Genomic DNA, 20,691 nt, shown 5'->3' on the forward strand with positions numbered 1-20,691 from the left:
TCCATCCATCCATCCATCCATCCATCCATCCATCCATCCATCCATCCATCCATCCACACACCCACCCTTCCATCCATCCACACATCCATCCATCCATCCATCCATCCATCCATCCATCCATCCATCCATCCATCCATCCACACACCCACCCTTCCATCCATCCACACATCCATCCATCCATCCAGAGTTAAGCTCCTATGCATTAACCAATCATCTCAAAGAGCTCTGATGTTTTAATACAAAAAACGTGTAAAAACACTTCTTGGATACTTTACGCCAAAGAAGCAGAGAATACTGAAGACACCTGTTGAGCTGTGACTGCAGGACTTCGAGTCGCGACTCGAGCTCACTGGGCCTTTCCTCTGGGATCAGAGCCGGGTTTGGGTTTGGGTTTCCGGTGGAAGAAGATCGTAAAACCTGATTGGACAGCTGCTGTTGATCTGGCCAGAATCGATACATTCCCGGCAGATTCAGCGATGAAGCTAAGAAATCACAGAGTAAAGATTATTACCATGGGAGTAGCATTAGTAAATTGTTGCCCCAACTGTTTCCAGTTGGCCACAAAAATTTGCCTCCCTGAGAAATAAGACACTTCAACAAGTTTCTTCATATTTTTTCCATTAGTGCCATTAATAACGTCATCCTCACTCTACACAACAAATATTCCCCTTTCCTCAATTTTTTAGTCCCTGCTACTAAAATAAAAACCTAAAAGTTTAATTACTTCATAATATATGCCATTTTTATGGGTGCAGGAGTTTAAAATACATTTTTAAAAATATCTTAACCTATTAGAAATCATACAGGATTTTAGCACCGGAAAATGAAAAAATAAAAATAATCAGTTTGCTCTACACTTATAAGAACGTCAGTAGAAAACTGTAAAATATCTACAATATAAGTACATTCCTGACAAAGCACTCAAACTTTTATATGACGCTCAGAAATTTTCTAGAAAATTTTGATATTTTTTAATTTAAAAAGTCAAAAACGTTCCTCTTTTGAAACTCAGAAATGTAAAAAAAATTCTAGAAAATTCCTTTTCTGGCGTTTCTTGGTGAAAATTTGCTCCTTTCTTTATATCAATGGCCCAAATACGGCGTTGTACTCAGTTTACTGAAGGAGCAAATTAAAGTTTTCTTGTTTGACCGAGCTTGTGACGATGTATTCACGTGAGCCGTACTGGTGAAGCGTTATGCATTAGTAGTTCAGAATATGAGAAACAAAATGTTTTTCTGTTTTTCTTTGTATCGGTATCAGCCGATACTAAGCCTCCGATATCTGTATCGGTATCGGAAGTGAAAAAAGTGAATATCTATAACAACCTGACCGAACTGTGTGTAGGTTCCATAAAAAACAAGACAAGAAAGTTAAAATGAAATAAAATAAAAAGGGCGTCCAGGAAGGTTGATCTGAAGGAATTTCACGTTACTGCAGTGAAACTGATTTTATCGGTTGCTTTACGTCGATAATGCAACGTAACGCAAGACTTGTCTCTACCTTGGTGGCCCTTGTTCAGCGCCGCATCCCTCCCCACCGAGGCGCCGCTCTGGGGCAGCTGTGGGGCCACAGTGGGGAAGGGGCCCGGTCTGTGGTCGTCGGTGGGGAAGGGGCCCGGTCTGGGGTCGTCGGTGGGGAAGGGGCCCGGTCTGGGGTCGTCGGTGGGGAAGGGGCCCGGTCTGAGGTCGTCGGTGGGGAAGGGGCCCGGTCTGGTGGTGTGAGTGGGGGGCTTTGCCAGATCCTCGCTGGACTGGGAACAGGAGGAGCTCCAGACGTCGTCCCAGCCGTCCTGAGGCGGCGAACAGTGGCAGGACTGGTGGGGGAACGAGTCTTCGTGGTCGATTCCATCTGCTCAAAGGAAAATCTCCGGATGACGTAAACCTGCCTAAACGTGATTAGAGTCGGATTTAAAGCCTCGTTTCCTACCTGGTCTTATTCTGCAGTGCAGGGGGTGGACTCGGTGCCGCGCTTTGTGCCGATATTCACCGTCATCCCCAGATTCATTGGTTATTACTGGCGCCATTTGATCAGTCTGAAGATCAAAAATCACATTTAATATTCAGCCATAACGTACAGGAGCTTTCAAAATGTCTGATATGCCTCGACTTTTTCTCAGTGGGCTTTTTGGAGGGAAAGATGAAAACAAATGATGCATCTTTATGAAATGAAAGGAAAACGATTCATATTCTAGGAAAAAGTGTTTTATGTATTGGTATTCAGTGTACTTTTCAGCCAGTTTTCGGGGCGGAGGGGTTTAAAGTAATGCTAGTCAACATAGCTGGAAAAAAGTATCACGAAATAAGCATTTCATATCCGTCGATATTGATAATTATTGATTAGTCTTTTTATTTAAATATCTGAAATACTGCCAAAGTTTCCATTTTATCCAGTTTTCACTCCATGCTGCTGATATGGATTTTTAAGTAATTATGAGGCTCAGTTAAGAAATCTTAAATGGCGACTGCACAAGTTACTCAACAGGTTGTTGCTAGGTAACCAAAGAGCGAGTGAGTTGCTAGGTAACCAAAGAGTGAGTGAGTTGCTAGGTAACCAAAGAGCGAGTGACCAAACTAGACCAACAGAACTTGGTACGGTTTGTGTTTTTTGCGGTGGAGATGGTAGTTGTAATCTGTAATCTTTTGTTTTCATTTCTTGTTTTGTTTTTTTAAACAAAGTTGCATCGAATCGTTTCTTTGCGGAGATTCTCCAACGCACGTCTCGCAGGTCGTAGGTGATCTCCAGGTTCCTCCAGAAGTTGTCGGCGAAGCTCGGGTACATGTCAAGCACATCTAGCAGGTCTTCCCTGGGGATGCGGTGCAGGTCGCAGTAGGTGATGGTGCACACGTCCGCATTGGACCGACCCGGTTCGTCGTACAGGTGGATGGGCTCCCCGAATATATCGTTCTTTTCTACAGGGAATAAAAAAAAGAATGAACTATTTTTCACGCCAACACCAAAAGCTGCATTTCCATTAACATTAGAGTTGTACAAATTGAAATAACAAAAATAAATTTACTAAATAGAAACATGACAATCTTTTAAAAAAGTGAATGTTTTTCAATAAGAAAATTGCAATGGAAACACTTTTTCCGAATCACATGATCAACAGCTGGATGTTACTACAGGCGAAAAACGACAGATGACAGGAAGTAGTAGGAGGATGATGTTTGTTTTTGTCTTTTTCCAGGCAACGTGCAGCTGGCTCTCACAGCATCACACATTTCATTAAAGTTGTGTATCATTCGAACGTGTTGAATCCTACGATTGTGTTTGTGTCATGAGTTGTGGTTTGTGGTGGTGAGAACGATGATGACCCAGGTTGTGATGAAGATGATGAATTTAATAATGAATCAGTCTAGATCAGGCAGCATGGCAGAGACAATAGCACACAGCTAAATACCGGTAGCAACTGACAAAAGACTGAACATAGAGCAAGGTAGCCTCAGGACTATCCAGTTCAACTGAGAACTACTGACTACAGACATAAGAAGACAACTGACAAGGATCTGACAAAGGACAGAGACAACAGGTGGGCTTAAATACACAAGGAGTAATTAGGGGAACTAGGCACACCTGGGAAACAATTAGGGAGCAGACAGGACAACACAGAGACTCACAGGGAACAGAATCACAATAAACACAGGAAATACCCAAAAATAAACACAGAAAACCCAAATCCTAACAGTTTGGGCCATTGTAGATATTAAAAAGTACATTTCTGACAACAACTAAAAAAACTCTGAAATACTGAGATAAATTTAAAGACATTTTTCGCAAAAAATGTGGAAATTTTTGAGCTTCAAAAGTCAAAATATTTTTACATTTGAAACAGCAACTATGGTCAAACAGTAGCTGCTGTTTCCAGAGTTGTAGTAAAGACCACCAAACCCGAGACCAAGTCAAGACCAAGACCATCGAGACGAGACCAAGACTTTTAGGGTTCGAGACCAAGACCGGTATCAAGACCAAGACCGGTATCGAGACCAAGACCAGTATCAAGACCGGTATCGAGACCAAGACCGGTATCGAGTACTACAACGCTAGCTGTTTCCATTTGCTTCATGGAAGCAGGTCAATTTTGAAAAAACTTGTCTTTCAATAAGTAGCATTTGCTAGGATTTGCTAGGATTTGCTAGCGCATTTGTGACATCACGTGCAAAGGGGCCAATAGAAACACAGCTACCTGTACCTAATAAACCCACAACAACGTAATCCCTCATGACTTGGATGGAGCCACGGGAGATGAAGAAGAGGGAGTCCAGGAAGTCTCCACAGTGGATGAGCGTGTCCCCTGGAGGAGCGTGGACCGTCTTGATCCTCGTAGCTAACGTCCGCAGACAGGCTTGACTGCCTCCATGGAAAGCCTTGCAGTTCTGCAGCAGAGAGCGATTGAGGTGCAAGCAGATGTCTGCCTGCAGCGACTCTGGAAACCCCTTCAACACCTTTAAAAGGAGCAAAACAAACCCATCCTCAAATCAGAGATTAAATGTAACTCGTTGATACCTGACAGAGCAGCTAATGGAGGACACACCTTTGCTTTACTCACAGCATTCATGTCTATGCCGTTGGTGTAAGACCAGGCGTGCTGGAAGTACTCCTCCAGCCGTTGGCGCAGGCTGCCAGGAATCTGGTGGAAGCGGATGAACTCTTTGACCCGCAGCATTTGGGTGTGGTAGCGAGTCGTGCCAGAGTAAAGCCTCTGGATGATCGCCGACACGTTTCCGAATATGCTGGCATACATGAGGGCTGCGACGGATTAAAAAAGAGGAGAAAATAAGCAATTATAACTAGAAAACCTACGTGAATCAAATATGATTGATCGGTTTATTAAAATAATTATTAGTTGTAGCCCTGAAATGGACAATCTTAAGTTTATTATCGTATCTTTAAGTAGCTTTAAAACAGAGTTTTTGAGCTACGCTAAATACAAAATAAAACATTGTAAGAATAAAATTTTAATTATACTACAATAAGGTCGTAGTATTACATTAATAAAGTCATATTTCGTATTATCATATTAGAAAATGTGATAATCTTGTATCACTATTGATAATATGAGATTATCAAATAACACCAGAATAAAGTCATAATATTACAAAGTTATTCTGGTAAGATTATGATATCTGAAAATATTGTGACCTTATTCACATTATTAGGAGTTTATTCTCATTGTTTTGACTTTATTCTGCACAACTTCTCCGAATGTTACAACTTTATCGTATCAACATATTTGATAATATCAGAATTATCAAATACTATTATGACTTTGTTCTCATAATTTAAGAAAAAACATTAATGCTTGGTCGTAGCTTTTTGTGTTCTTTGAATCTAACTCACAGCCGATGACCATGACGCAGATGGAGAAAATCTTCTCGGAGTTTGTGTTTGGCGAGACGTTCCCAAACCCGACGCTCGTCAAACTGCTCAGGGTGAAGTACAGAGCCGTCACGTATTTGTCCTTCACCGATGGCCCAGAGGTGGAGTCGCTTTCGTTGTACGCCTTCCCCAGCTGTTCAGCCAGGTTGTCCAGCCAGCCGGTCTCCGTGTACGGCCTCTCCACGAAGCCGATGGCGTACCAGATGCAGGCGAGCCAGTGGGCGATGAGCACAAAGGTGCACATGAGCAAGAAGAGGACGGCGGCGCCGTATTCGGAGTACCGGTCCAGCTTTCGGGCCACGCGGACCAGCCGCAGCAGCCGAGCCGTTTTGAGCAGGCTGGTTAAGGTTGCCATCTTTGGTTTCCATGGGCAACAGGAGAGAAAAATGTCATGCAAAATTAGACAATCAGAATTAAAATACAATCACTTGGGAAAGTACTCCTACCTCTTGAACTCTTGGTGTGTTTTTTGGGGATTTTACATAACAGACACAAAGTAGTGCTTAATCTAAGGGTGTTTTCACACCAATAAATTGCAATATTATAGTCTGGTTTGCTTTCGCATTGCATTGTCAAAATAACCAAAACAATTGAAAAACCTGTTCCTCTCCTTGCCTGTGGTGGCACTGCACGAAGAACCACTGAAGAAAATGACAAAAAAAAAAAAACTGAAGCAACTTTCTTCTTCCTTGGCTAAAGTGTAAACAAAAATGGCGGTTGTAGGATTTCTCTTTGTTCTTTGGTTTGTTTTGGTTGTTTTTACCCAGAATGCCCTGTGATGTAGTCCGCTTCCTGCTTTTGAAGCAGTCTCCAGTCCGCTTGGCATTCACATACGCATTCAAAGCGCACCAGAGCTCACTTTAACCAAACCAAGACCGAAGTTTATAGGCGAACCAGAGTTCGTTCACTGCAAAAATATAAAATATCACCAAGTATTAACTTACTAATTTATAAGTTACCTTTCAGCAAGATATAGGACCTTGTTTTAAGCCAACAACTTAATATTGATGAAAAAGTACTAAATTTACTAGCAGATTATATCACTTATAACAAGACATTTTCCCCTGTTACAAGGAAATTAATCTGCCAGTGGGACTAGAACTTTTTCACCAATAATGAGTAATTATTTACTTAAAACAAGATTCTGTATCTTGCTGAAAATGTTTTATAAGTTAGTTTTGTCCTGTTTAAAGTATTCTAAGATATTTGCACTCAAAATTAGACCAAAATTACTTGGTAAGAGTTTGTATTTCTGTAGTGACTTTTTTTGGTCGCATCAGAAAATTGCAGACTGCCGAATACTGACGTCATAGTTCAGTTTTTCCTTCTGCTGATTGACCCAGATGGACCAATGAAGAGAGATAATATGACCAGAAAAAGGCACAAAACCTCTAAGAATTACAAATATGAAAACTATCACACTACAGCTTTGGTGCAACACAACAGATTGTAGCAAAGAAATGTTCACCTCATCAGACCCAGATCTGAAAATGAGAAGGTCAAAGGGCGTCGCTGCTAGCATGTCAATCGGAAACCAGCCCTTGATGTAATGCGTGGCTACCCGGCTCGGCTGCGTGACGACGACGTCATTGTGGTCCACATACGTGGTGCGGAAGTTGATGATTATGTCCACGATGAAGAGCACGTCCACCATGAGGTCGGCCACGTTCAGAGGGTTACACGTGTAGCCGCATCGTCTTTGCCGCGGGTTGACGTGTTCGTCCAGCAGGAAGGCGGCTGAGTACGGGGTGAAAACGGCCGTGTAGAGGACCAGCAGCAGAATGATCCAGTCCCAAAAGGCCTTGAAGGGGCTGTAATGGAGCAGGATCCACCATGTTGTTTCTGGAACCTGGAGTTTGTATTCTGGCAGAACGTCCGACTCCAAAGAAAGCACCTGCAGGCGGACAGCGGCCCGTTATCCCATGACCGAATGGACACCACACATGGAAAGTACAGGAGTAAAACTCTGCCAAAAATCTCAGAAACTCTTAGAAATTTTTCTAGAAAAAAAAACCGTGGAAATTTGTAAGAAAAAAAAAATCAGAAATGTTGAGATTAATCTTTTAAATTTTTTTAGAAAATACTTGGAAATTTCTCAGAGCTGAAGGTAAAAAAAATCTTTGACTGTTAAAGCTAAAAAAAAAAAAAATCAAAATTGAACATTTTTGAGATCAATATCAAAATTTAAATTTTTTTAATGGAACCTCCTGTCAACAATGACCCTAATACGGTGTCATGTTTTTCCTAACCTATAAGCACTTTTTAGTAATTTCTTCCACGTGTAAAATATTTTGACCTAAGGCCGGGCGATAAATCGATTCTATCAATTAATCTGAATTTTGGTTTCTGAAGCTTTCTTTTTTGGAAAATTTGAATTTTAAAAGAATTGTTTAACTTCATATCAACCATATAGCAAAGTATTAGGGCTAGAGAAAGATTTATTTTTTATTTAATGACAAGAATAAAATCATAATATTACAAGACTTCAGTTGTACAACAAGAGAGTCAAAATAATGCAAGAATAAAGTTGTGACATTAGGAGAATAAATAAGTAATTTAGTGAGTATGCCAACGAGAAGAATAAAAAAATAAACTGACTTTGAAGCAATCCAAGCTTATTTCTCATTAAAATAACTTTTTTCTATTAATTTTAAGACATTTTTCTGGTAAAATGTTGTCTATATTCTGCTAATCTTATGATACTCTTGTAATAAAGCTAATGAATGAATGTTTCAAATAAGCCATTTTTTAAAATATTTTCTGTCATTTTTATTTCTTTTTTTTTTAGAAAAGAAAGTGAAAATTGATTGAAATTTGAAACTTGATCTGATGTGAAATGATCAGATTTTATTTCTAAGCCCTAACATCGTGTCTCTCGCTGAACAGAGCCTCAAACCGGTTTTTCTAGAAGACATTTCTGTTATTTTATTAAGACGTCACAGAGACTACGTTTTGAAGAACATGTCTGCTGTGATTAATGTTGTCCAGGCTGACTGACCATCTGCGGGGCTGAAATGATGAACTGGATGTTGCACCGAGTTAATTTCGTTCCCCTGTCAGTGCTGTTGCTATTGACTCGCCTAATTTCAAACGAACCTTCTTGAAAAATACCCCTGACCTTCCTGACATATCTGTTAGCCATATGAATCCATACTATTGCACAGATAGATCATCCCACAGACAGGAGCTGGAAGGTCACAGGTCGGTGCTCGCTCAATGTTTGCCGTTTGTTTACCGTCCAGTGGTGCAGAACCGGGAGCCTGAGGGCTGCGCTGGTAACAACTGCAGCTCTCAATTGAACTGCCACACGATGCATCTTCATCAGCCGCCCACTGATTTTTCCATTAGAGGGTTAATTAGCAGTAGCTTTCCATCATGGCAGCAGAGTTGGGACGTTGGTTCTCCTCTAACACCGAACCCGGTGAAGTCACAGACAGATGGATGAATTTTACTGGTGACTGAGTGAATTCATTAATTCAGAGAGCATTTCCAGGCTCTGCAACAAAACCAGGATTCACAAAACATTGCTCTGGATGTTTAAAGTTAGAGGGTTCTTTATTATTTAATTACTAAGAAAACAATATTTAATTAATATTAAACAATAATAATTAAGTAATTATTCTTAATTGTAATGATTGATAATATGAAGTCCCCTTTGGGATTAATAAAGTGTTTTTAAATTTGAATTTGTTTCATCACCAATTTAGCTGGTTGGTGAGTTTCATCAATCTGAATAAATGTCCTCTAGACAACAGCAGGGCTGAGCGATACGGCTTAAAAATAAAATCTGTTTTTTCTTTTAATACCAAATCTGATTTAACTTTTTTTTTTCTTGCGTTTTTTTTTAAAAAAAAAAAAAAAAAAAATCAAAAAGTGGCTTTTATGGAGTTGTACATCAGGATCTTACTGCCAGACTACGAGATTTTTTGTTTTTGTTATACTGAGAAATCTTTTGTTGTTTTACATTTTATATGACAGAATATTAGGGCCATGCCAAGAAAATAAGAAAAATGTAATTACGAGAACAAAATCATAAAAGTCGAAATGTTAATATTATGATGTCTTGTAATACTTTCACTTTATTCTTGAATTATTTCGATTTTATTCACATGCAACTTTAATTTTTTAATATGTTGACTTTATTCCCTTACAGGTTTTATCTCATAATTTAGGACTTTATTCTTGTAATTTTATTTAATTTTTTTATTTTTCCTTAATATGGCACTAACAACCTGTTGTAGTTCTCATAAAATTACTTCATTCTCCTAATATCACGACTTTATTCTGTTGATATTAAGACTTTATTCTAGTATTATTTCGATTGTATTCTAGTAACATTGGGACTTTATTCTTGTAAAAAAAACAACCTTAGCCTGACTCTCATAGTTTGTTGTGGAGTTGATCTGAATTCAAAGTTCAGATAAACAGAAGCTGTAAAATTCGTCAAACAAGATGGCCGCCATAACTTTGAACTATGGAAACCCAAGGAGTTCATTGGAAAAACAAAATCCAGATTTAAAGAGAAATAAATATTCAAAACCCTAAGACTGGACGGCATTCGAGCCTTGATGCGGTTCTGGTTCTGGCCGTACCTGCGTGACCTTCTCTGTAACGTTCTGAGCCCGTTCCTTTGCCTGCGGCGGGCTGAGCAGCTCCATCCTGACGGCTGGATCCTCGCCCTTCATGGGGCCAAACCCAAACCTCACCTGGAGGAACGATGCGTAGTTTAACCTTCAGGGTTCGTACCACTGCAGGAAGCCCTGTAATTTCAGTTAGGTTTTTGGAAAGTGCTTGATATTCAAACTGCACAGTTTGGTAATAAACTGCAATCTGATGCTTGCTTAGAAGCCTAAATTTGGAAAATGGTATTTGCAGTTGAAACCAGATGTTTTCATACACCTATCAAAAAAACTTTTTTTTTCTCACTATCTGAAGTTAAATCAGACTAAACTTTTCTTATTTTACATCAGCTAGAATTGGCAAACTGGCAAATTAGCAAGAACATTTTTTAGAGATTTAATTTTAATTTGAGCAGGAAGGTAATTTAACATGATTTGTTTGGGTGTTTATTTGTCCTAATTTCTCAGTGACTTGTTGATTTGTGTAATTGAAATTAATGTTGGGTTAAAATTTAATAGGTTAAACAACATTATTTAAATTGGTGTTTTGTTCTCAGACCAGTCAATCGAGCTGGACGACATATGGCTGAAAAACATATACAAGCTTTTCCTATCGGTCAATATCAATAATTATTGATTAGGTTTTTGTTTTAAATATCTGAAATAACGTCAATTTGGTTGTGACCTTTTCTATTTTATTCACAGTTTTCACTCAATGCTGTTGTTTTTTTAATTTTTAAGCACTTATGAGGCAAAGTGGCAAAACTTGAAACTGCTACAAGTCACTCTATAAGCTGTTGCTAGGCAACCAAAGAGTGAATGAGTTGCTAGGTAACCAAAGAGTGAGTCAGGTAGTCTGTTCTACCAACCACCTGTGAACGGCTAAAGTCTTTCCTCTTTCAGTGATTATAATGAATATTGGATATTTTATCAGACATATTGATACTGATCACATGTCTATTGTGATGTTATTGATTTATTGTCTAGCCCTATTTGAAACCTTAAAACTGTCATATTTTAGTTTACCTTGGCCCTTCTGTACAATACTATCACAAGAGATTTAAACTTGTTGGACTATAAAAGTTTGAAAACGTACCTAAAAATGATTGAAAAGTGCTTGAATTTTAGAGTGGGGAAAATGTATGAGCCTTAACTCTTAGTTTGTACCTTTTTATTATTCACTGTAATGTTTACATAAGAGTTTGTAATCTAATTGCACTGGGGCTGTACTTATTTTTAATATACTTTTCTTACACAGTTAATAGTAACACTTGGGCAAAAACCAATGGTACTTGTTGGGTGGTAAAAAAAAAATATCTGACTAGCTCATCAAATCATTAAAGGTATAAAAGTAAGTAGAACAAACCTGATTTGATCCAGAAACTTAGACTGTTTTAACAATCACTGGTAGGATCCTTCGTCGCGCTCCAAAGTGTCTTGTTCTGGATCCATGTTTGGGCGAAACTAGCGCTCTTCCTGCTAGCGCTGGGTGACTGCTGTTGTCGATGTCGGACCTCCCAGCCTGGCTGGCTCAGAGCGCAGGACTGCCCTGCAGCACACCAACATTGGAAGCCAATCGATGCCACACTATAGCCGACAGGAAACGACGGGAAGATCAATAATGGGCATTGATAACAAAGCGAAGGGGAGACAGTCACTGGGTTTTTAGCATCACGTCAGCATGGCGACGGTCTTGGAGGGAGTTTGAGTTGGGAGAAAAAGTTTTATTATTTGCGATTCAGTGTTGGAAAAACATGAAGAGAAGCTTGGTTGTAATGTATTGCTCCATTTGAATTTGTTGCATGCATGTTGTTTATGTGGGATGCTATTGACCGACAGTATGGCAGTATGTAATGATCCATGATGTTATCCTAAAGTGTCCTTCAGCTGTACCCTTCAGCATCAGTGGTAGTAAAATGAATTTTATCAACATGAACTACTTTAGGAGTTTATATATCTCATGTAAATGGAGGAACGTTCCACAGAACATTTTTATTTTGTATCACATTATGCTTTTGTGTCATACATCAAGTTTTTGTTTCACAATTGAAGGAACCCCAAAAACTGAAAGTTAAAATCCAATATGGCTGCCTTGTGGATAAACAAGCAGAAAGAAACCACTTCCAACGCTGTTGCTTTTTATCTCATTCAAAAGATATGAATGAGAGATCTTTTGATATCTCAAAAGATATCTCTTTTGATATATTTCCATCAAAAGAGATGGAAAGATATCCATCTCTTTTGATGGATGGATATCTGTTGCCTAGCAACCCACGCTGAACTGCAGTGCGTTTGGTCAGCTGGTTTTACTGCTTTACAATGGCTGCTGGAAAAGATGCCTGCTTTGTTGTTCACTTACCATCCAGAAACGACTTGCTGCATTCTTGTTGGCTGTGCAGCGGGATCCACTTCTACTTTTCACAGATGTACAGTTTCATAACTGTGCATCTGTTTGGAGCCATTTTCAAGTGAGTGTAAAAGTTGAGTTTGGGGGCGTGGCCAGCAGCAGTTTATTTGGGTTTAAAGTGACAGGATGCTCTAAAACAGCTCAAAATAGGCAGAACTGAGCAGACTGAAATCTGATGATCTAACAATGATTCTCTGCAGTAAAGCAATGATTTATTTATATCCTAACCTGTTCAAGAAAAGATAGCAGGTCACCTTCAAGGTAGTTTACGCACTAGGAACTTTGCTGTATTTGGGTTTGTGTCAAAATGTTTAAGTTAACAGCACATGGGGGGATTTTTAAAGCAAACTTTTGTGCCTTTTTTTATCTTATGTGCTCAATAGTAACAAAAAAAAATTAAATGGATTTATTGAACTGAAACTAGCCTGATTTTTGTAGAAAACAGATCAGTAAATCATTGCAGATGCAAAACATAAAAAAGATCCAATTCCTACATTTTTTAGGGTTGATTGGTTTCTGACTTGGGCTGCAGGATTTGCTTTGGACTGAAAGCAAGTAATAAATAGGAACCTATTTTTTTCCACCTAATATGTTTCTTAAATATGTTATCTGTAAAAGATGAAAAAATGTCCATCTGCAGCAACCGACTGCTTGGCTCAATTCTAGAATTGAGGTCGGCCACTGAAAGTCCTCCAGAGGGCCACAGATGGCCCCCAGGCCGCATTTTGAACACCCCTGCTGTCGCCTGTAGACATATTCTTTATGTTCAAGGAAGCATAATAAGTCTGGGACTGAAAACCAGTTGATAGGTTTTGAATTATGGAGAGCAAAATGTGTTTTCTAAATATAATGGAAACGTTTTCCTTTAAATCTGCTACTTTGACACTTTTCCAACTAAAACTGCTCTTCATCAGAGCTGGATGGAAAACAATTCTCTCTTAATGGCAACCACATTTTGATTCTTTTAATGTTTTTTTTCTCCACAGGTAAAACATCCAACAGCGTCTCTTCTCTGCCACAACATGCCCAGTTTCCAGCTCTTATAAAAGCTATCAGATGGCAAATCTTCGGGTCGCTCCAAATATGCAGCGTCGCTCCGATCGTCTCAGCTGTCGGCCTGGATATTGTCCCACACTCTCACTACATCTGGGAGGTCAGTGAGGGCCTCTATGAGAGAGGAAGCAGCTTCCATCTGCTCCTGATCCAGGCAGGAGTGATTGCGAGTGACGAACTCCAAGCCTGCAGATGTGATGTGTAATCCCAGCCCCTCCAGGGAGCCGCGCACCTTGTTCAGGTCTGACACCGCACAGACAAACTGCAGAGAGACACGCACAGCCAGATGTTACCGTCTTACTGAGACCGGGAAACGTTTATCTTTCTGAAATAGATTACAGTATAAATACTGGAAACAAACGTCATGCAACCCTCCAGGGCTGGGGTGCAACCTTTACAATGCACAGACATTTTCCAGAGAAATAAAACTAATTTACCTGACCTTTCACAAAAAGTGAAAGGTCAGTGAAATATTGATAAATATCCACTATAGGAAGTTTTAAGATAAAGAAACACTTAACCTTTTGCAAAAAGAGATTGGATAATTTTTTTTTAATAATGAATGTTGGTATTTGTGGAAAATAATGTTAAAAAGCACAAAGTTTAAAACCTGATAAGGAAAATCAACCTAAAAAAATATTGTTGGTGCTTCTAATGTCATTCCATCGTAACAATTTAATGCAATTATTCTGTCAAAATATCAAAAAGTGCTAAAATATGCATTTATATATGCGTATTTTAGCACACACGCATATTTTTCATTATCATTACTTTTAATGAAAAGTATTTAGTTGCTGTGGGAGTTCAAACAAACCTGCAGGTTGAAGACCTCTACTCTAGGGTTTGACTGTTTTTGGCAAATTCAGATCTAACATTTATATTTCCAATTATTTCACTATTTGGCTTAATTTTTTTAGCACAATCTTAAGTTACATGTGTGAATTTTAAGTTATATTTTTAATTTTGACATATTGTTGCGACACATTGGGTCATAAATCAGACAAAAACAAAAAATCCTAGAAGAATTTTACTTAACTGTGAAAGCTATGAACATATAAAACTGAAGATTTTTCTCACTTTATAAGATCTAAGCTTGAATGTGGCCGTTATGTAAAATTTAATTCCAGTAAATTGCAGGACATTCCTGTTATTTTTTGTCCAACTATTTAAAACTTAAAAAACAAAAAAAATCATGTGTCACAATATGACAATAAAATATTGTCATATTACAAAAGACTCAATATCACAAATTATACTGCAAAAGATGCAAATCTTACCAAGTATTTTTGATCTAGTTTCTACTGCGAATATCTTAGTGAAGTTCCTGAAAACTTACAGGTAACTTTTCAACAAGTAACAGGAGCCTGATTGCATAATATGGGAAAATGTTTTGCTATAAAGTGAAATAATCTGCTAGTGGAAGTAAAACTTGGTTGCTAGGTGACGGGCTGGGTTTGCCTAACGTTGCTAGGTAACGGCAAAGTGCCAGTTGACTGTCAAGGAAGTGGTTTGCTAGTGGAACTAGCACTTTTTCATCAACGTTGAGGGATTATTTTCTTTAAAGAAGCTTCTATATTTTCCTGAAAAGTTACTTATAAGTTAGTTTTATTGCATTTCAAGTGTACTAATATATTTGCACTAGAAAAAAAGCCTTTAAATACTTGGAATTTTGAGTTTTTGCAGCGTAATTTGACCCATTTCCTAAAGCCTCCAGGTTGAATTACCGTTTGTGTCCACTAGAGGGCAGTGTTCGCACCTTTGTATTTTTCAGTTTGTACTATTTGCCTCAAATATAATATTCCAACAACAACAAAAAGCACAGTTTAAATAGACACAAACATTTTGCATGTGTTGATATATAAATGCTGTAGTTGTTCAGTACATGTGTATGCCATCGGTAACCCATTAGAGAGTATTGGGTTGAGGTAATTGGAGTCTGACCTTCAGCTGGAGCTTCTCCTCCTCATCCTCGGTTTCTTGGACGTCTTCAGCTCCGGCCTCGATGGCCATCTCCAGCGCTTTCTCTGCGGAGACGTCCTCAGCAGGCGCCGTCACCACACCCATCTGGATAAAGTTGTGACGAGCTCCGTCAGACAGCGTCCCTCTGAAGACAACAGAGTGAAAACACTTTGTTTTTATCAGAAGTTAACAACAAACTGAGAGTTTTATTGATCGGAAAATTCTAAATAAATACTGAGTTACTGACTGTTACCGGTTCTGTGGAGAAAAATCAATATAGTAGGTTTGTCAAATATATGACATAATGTTGTGTTTGTCTTCTTTGACTCATTTAGGTTTTCAGCATCCTCTGAAATTAAGTCTAATGTGTACCGATCTTCATAAATCAATACAAGGCTGCAAGAAAAGTGGCATTTTCCATCCTGATAAAAATTTTTAAAGGAAATTTTGTTTACAAAGACATCATAATCCATCTTATTCATTGTTTTTTGTTGTGCGCGTTTTATTTTATTTCCGTTTTATTTTTCGTTTTTGTTTGTCGTGGTTGATTTTGTTTAAAGTGGCCCTCGTCCTCTTCCGTACACACTTGCATTATTATACTAATGTCAATATTATTACTTGTCACTAAAAGATAATATTATCGTTTATCGCACACGTTACTGGAACAATTCGTCGTACAGCTGAACTGTTATCGCCTAAATACAGTTTGGTGTTTATCCTTATTACATATAACAGCATCTGTTTGATGTTTTTCTCCCTGAATTATTCACTTATATTCTCCACATCCTCTCAAACTGATGCAACTATATCATTGGAAACAGCAGAGAGTTATTAAATATCATCCTTCAATCTATCAACATCCATAATGGATGAAAAATTTTGTTTTTATTTAGCTTTTAACAACACAACAAAGAAAATATCCAGATATGGTGGCAAATACTATAACATGTCAATGTGGTGAAAATTGTTCTAAAAATATGGAGAACCTGCTGTGACTTTATTTATATTAAAGCTTTAAAGTCGACTTAGGAACTTATGAACAGAAATTAAAAACATCCTGTGGGGAATAAATATGATGTAACACAAACTTCTGTTAAAAATGGGAAGAAAATATGACATTTAAGTAAAGCTAATGTGGGTTGTTCTTCATAAATCAGTAAAAGTCCACAAGAAAAATGGCATTTTCAGTTAAAGCTGATCATATCTACAACCAGAACAATAGTTAAAAAGCTCATAACTGGAATCATTCCACACAGTGAGAAAAATAGTAAAGGAAATGAAAATAATCTTCTAAAGTTGTTAAAAAAAACTGTAGCACGTTTTCTGCAATAACAGAAATGTTCAATAAATGACAGAAAAAAGGTTTGATGTGTGAGTAAAAGCCTAACGAACAGAACCAGCAGAAAACGAAGCCGGTACAGAACGCTGCGGTGGCTCAGCGGGAGGTTCTGACCGTTTCTTGGTGAGCAGGCGTTTGATCTCCTGGTGGGTCCGTGTGTTGTTGTCAGTTAGAGTCTCGATGAGCAGCGCACAGCCGCCGGGCCCCCGCGCCTCGAACATGTGCTGGGAGGCGGGTTTGGCTTTTTCCTGGGGGCAGAAAAAAGCCAAATTAGAGCAAAACATGCAAACATCCTTCTAATAGAACAAAAACTGCATTAAATCATACTTATTTTTACATAAAATAAATATGCTACAACGCAAAGTTAGTGGCATTAACTAACTCACTTGCTCACTCGTTACCTAGCAACTCGCTCGTTCTTTGGTTACCTAGCAACAATCTGTTGAGTAACTGGCGCAGCAGCAGTTTAAGTTTTCTCCATTATGCCTCATAACTGCTTAAAGGAAACTGAAAGGAAACGCTTATATCGTGATTCGTTTCTTCGCCAAGTCATCCAGCCCTAGTGAAACATTATATATAACGCACTCTGTCACAATTAAAATTAAGAAAAAGCTTCTGGAATAAAACACCAGAAAGTGTAAAAATGTATGAGTCGTACATTTTTCATTCTAAAGTTTTTTTTATTTATTGTTTGTATTGTGCTAAACTGTTTGTTTTATTAATTTTAAATAAATAACCTGATATGCTTTTTTAGATTAAAAATACTTTATATTAATTATTAATTATTATTATTATTATTCTCTTTTTTTGATATAAAGAGCTTGTTAACTTGTCTTTATTGCACTACGATGTATTTTGTTTATATTTATAGAGGAATCACAGATGAAAACTGGCCTTATGGCCAACTCTGGCATATTTTGTAAAGTGCATTGCCCCTTTTGAAATAAAGTTTTAATAAAAAAAATAGCAAGGAAGATAAAAGTAGCTCATTTATGCTAGCTTGACTTTGAGAATCTTAGCATGTAGATATGCTACAGAATTCGGTGTGTTAAAAAATAAAAAAAGACGACCCCCACACCAATAGATCGTGAGTAGAGCAGGTGTTTAAATTAGCTAATCAATCATTGCTGTGTTCAGACGATTGCTTATTAATAATCGCAACATAAATATGTTTTCAGGCTTGTGTGGGAAATGTTTGCATGTTTTTTGATTTGAATCCTGACACAATAGTTGTCTGTTGTTGCTGTTGTTGTCAGTCAGTTGCTATGGCTGAGTTTGTGTGTAGCGTACATAGAACCAGATTTAATTTTAACAGAGTTGCTCTGCAGCGGCATTAGCATCAGATGGCGAGTAAAAAAATAGCCTTTTTGCCTTCCAGCGCTGTGCGCATGCGTAATATTTCCAGATTTAAACAATAACATGCAACGTGGCTATATAAACGAACTGAAAACTTAACTGAAGACTCAGCTAGGATGCAGGTGATTCTGCCACCCCCACTGACATGCCACCCTGGGTGTGTGTCATGTCTACCACCTCAATCACCACCAATATTGAAATTATGAGCGTACGTACTGCATTCTTGATTGCTGCATCTATGGATGCTTTGGGGATGTTCTTGCTCCTGCATTGTTCCACTAAGTTGGCCAAGTTTATATTCAGTTCCGGGTTGGATCCACCTTCTGCAGATTAACAACAAATTAAAAATAAATAGCTACAATTACAAGAATTAAAAAAACATGACGGTAGCCTGAACTCACCCTTCACAGCTATTCTTATCATCATCCCAAACTTCGAGATCATTTTTCCTCTCGCCTCATCCTTCGGACCCTTGATGTGCTTGACCTTTGACCACTTGTTGTGACCTGCGCAGAAGGCGGTGCTCAGCCGCAGCGTGCGGACGGGACACGTCCAGCTCGGCGGGGACAGCCATCGTGAAGCCGATAAAGGGACACGCCGCACCGGAGCCGTCTCGACCAGCCGTGGTGGGCGCTGGGTCCGCAAAGCCCTGAGCAGAGTGAGCCCCAGCATGCCCTTCACACCCACACAACCACAACTACAGTGAGCGCGGAGGTCCGCTAATCCCGCTGCACATGTGGAGGCGGGCGGACTTCCTTCATACAGCCGCAACTCTGCCTCCCTGAATCAGTCAGCCAACTACAATGAACCGTTTTAGTTAAAATACTAGATGAAACTGCCCAAAGTTTTCTGATTCACAGCTATGACAGCTCTGGAGCGCAGCTGCGCTTGTTGCGGAGCCACTTCTTCCGGGGTTCCAGTGACGTAACACACTGACCTGTCAAAGTAAAAGTAGCGTTAAAACGAACAAACAAAAAGAAAAAAACCCGGATTTTTATAAAACACGAAGCAAAACCTTTCTGTTACATATATAATGGATAATATAGAAGAGGAAAAAAAATTATTGTTAAAGATGAAAGTAGCTGTCAACGTGGTGTAGATTTCATAATATAATTTGGAAAGACTAGAAACTGTGACATGTCAAAAATGTAAATATGTATAAAATGGGAAATATTTGGATGAGAAAATTGGGGGTAGGATTTATTAAGCTTCATCTTCTTCCTACTCTTTTACAAACTGTATATGGAAGGTTTTTCGTGTTTTGATTATTGTTAAGATATATATTTTGTATTTTCTTTACCTTATTTTTATACTTTACTTATTTGAAATAAATAAATATTTAATTAATTTAGTTTTTTTTATCATTCATTAAATTCATTTGATTAGATGGGCTTTTATGAACAGGACTTTTGAGATACTATTTAGAAATTGAAGAGTAAAAAAATTATTAATGGTGATATTAACAATAATAATAATGTAAACGGTTATAAACATGAAGCAGAGGAATCAAAATACAATCCCTTATTTTTACTACTAGTAGTAGTAATTTGAGCACTAATACAACAGTAATAATATCAATAGCAACAATTATTATAGCAGAACTAATCATAGTTAAATTATTAGCAATAATAATAGTAGGGGTAGTAACAGCAGTACTCGTAATAGTACAAATAATAGTATTTGTAACAACATTTACAGTTGTTACTAATTGTAGTGGAACTTATAATAGTAACAGTAGTTGCATTATTGGTGGTACTAATAGTTATATAGTAATAGTTACTAGTAGTAATGCTAATTCATATAAATATTACTAATCAATTTATTGTCTGAATAACAGTAAAGATTTTAGTAATGGTGTAGTTTCAATTGTAATAATAACAGTATCATTAGCAATGGTAGTAATAGTAATAGATTTGTAGTAGTAGTAGCAGTATTAGTAGTAGTAGTAGTAGTAGTAATAGTATTAGTCGCTGTAATAAAAGTGTCAGCAGATGAAGAATGTCCTCAGAAACCAGGCAGCATCTCCACTCGTCTGCTTCATCTTTGGACACTTTCCAGATGCCTGAAAGCTCCTCGTTCATCTGCTGAAGTAATTACCCAGGAGTGCAACACCGTGAGGATGTCCGGCCACCATAAAACCGAGGAAGGAGGCAGGTTCTGCCAGCTCCCAGAGAAAAACACGTTTCTCTGTGAAATCTGTGAACAACCACTTACAAAACGAATCAAAGCTGGCGAATACTCCGGCTGACGCTGGGAGGACGATGTCGTCGTATTCTGTGCTGAATGGGCTGAACAACCACGCAGAAGGGAAGAAGCCACTGCTCTAACAGCAGATTACAGTTGGTCTGATGAAATCTACATTTAATGTTTGATCATCATGTCAGTTGATACATTTAGAGTAAGTCAGTGGAAGCTGTGAAGTGTTGGGGAGGCAGCATCATGCTGTGGGGCAAGTTGGAGTAATGAGGAAAGAACATCATGTGAAAAACTGAAGCAACATTTCAAGACATCAGCAGAAACGGACAATATACCTTCAGCCACATGAGGCACAAATTAGCTTAAGGATAATAATTAATAGTATA

At 38.3% G+C, this 20,691-nt stretch overlaps 2 protein-coding genes across 2 annotated transcripts; both read right to left on the reverse strand.

The window, feature by feature from the left end:
- Positions 1 to 202: 202 nt before the first annotated feature.
- LOC106956111 (potassium voltage-gated channel subfamily H member 2-like) lies at positions 203 to 12,207 on the reverse strand. Its single transcript, XM_015046715.1, has 11 exons — positions 11,362 to 12,207; positions 9,969 to 10,082; positions 6,845 to 7,270; positions 5,338 to 5,731; positions 4,532 to 4,746; positions 4,190 to 4,442; positions 2,716 to 2,909; positions 1,927 to 2,032; positions 1,501 to 1,848; positions 276 to 482; positions 203 to 225 (listed from the first exon to the last, which is right to left on the reverse strand). Exons 2-11 carry the CDS (start codon positions 10,059 to 10,061, stop codon positions 203 to 205), a joined length of 2,259 nt encoding a protein of 752 aa, XP_014902201.1. The 5' UTR covers positions 10,062 to 10,082; positions 11,362 to 12,207.
- Positions 12,208 to 13,340: 1,133 nt separating this feature from the next.
- On the reverse strand, positions 13,341 to 19,045 carry taco1 (translational activator of mitochondrially encoded cytochrome c oxidase I). Its single transcript, XM_015046737.1, has 5 exons — positions 18,511 to 19,045; positions 18,326 to 18,432; positions 16,868 to 17,001; positions 15,397 to 15,559; positions 13,341 to 13,717 (listed from the first exon to the last, which is right to left on the reverse strand). The coding sequence occupies exons 1-5, from the start codon at positions 18,779 to 18,781 to the stop codon at positions 13,508 to 13,510; spliced, it is 885 nt and encodes a 294-aa protein (XP_014902223.1). The 5' UTR covers positions 18,782 to 19,045; the 3' UTR covers positions 13,341 to 13,507.
- Positions 19,046 to 20,691: the final 1,646 nt, after the last annotated feature.

Source organism: Poecilia latipinna, unplaced genomic scaffold (assembly GCF_001443285.1).
Source record: "Poecilia latipinna isolate Pla-1442-1.1 unplaced genomic scaffold, P_latipinna-1.0 Scaffold790, whole genome shotgun sequence".
Lineage (NCBI taxonomy): Eukaryota > Metazoa > Chordata > Actinopteri > Cyprinodontiformes > Poeciliidae > Poecilia > Poecilia latipinna.

Bases quoted from the DNA above. Each gene is read 5' to 3' on its own strand.
- LOC106956111 (XM_015046715.1), bottom strand. From the start codon at position 10,061: ATGAAGGGCGAGGATCCAGCCGTCAGGATGGAGCTGCTCAGCCCGCCG. The intron at 7,271-9,968 runs GTACGGCCAGAA...GTCCGCCTGCAG, and splicing joins TTACAGAGAAGGTCACGCAG to GTGCTTTCTTTGGAGTCGGA. The intron at 483-1,500 runs GTAGAGACAAGT...GTGATTTCTTAG, and splicing joins GCTGAACAAGGGCCACCAAG to CTTCATCGCTGAATCTGCCG.
- taco1 (XM_015046737.1), bottom strand. From the start codon at position 18,781: ATGCTGGGGCTCACTCTGCTCAGGGCTTTGCGGACCCAGCGCCCACCA. The intron at 17,002-18,325 runs GTACGTACGCTC...TTCTGCCCCCAG, and splicing joins ATGCAGCAATCAAGAATGCA to GAAAAAGCCAAACCCGCCTC. The intron at 15,560-16,867 runs GTCAGAACCTCC...TGTTGTCTTCAG, and splicing joins CGCCTGCTCACCAAGAAACG to AGGGACGCTGTCTGACGGAG.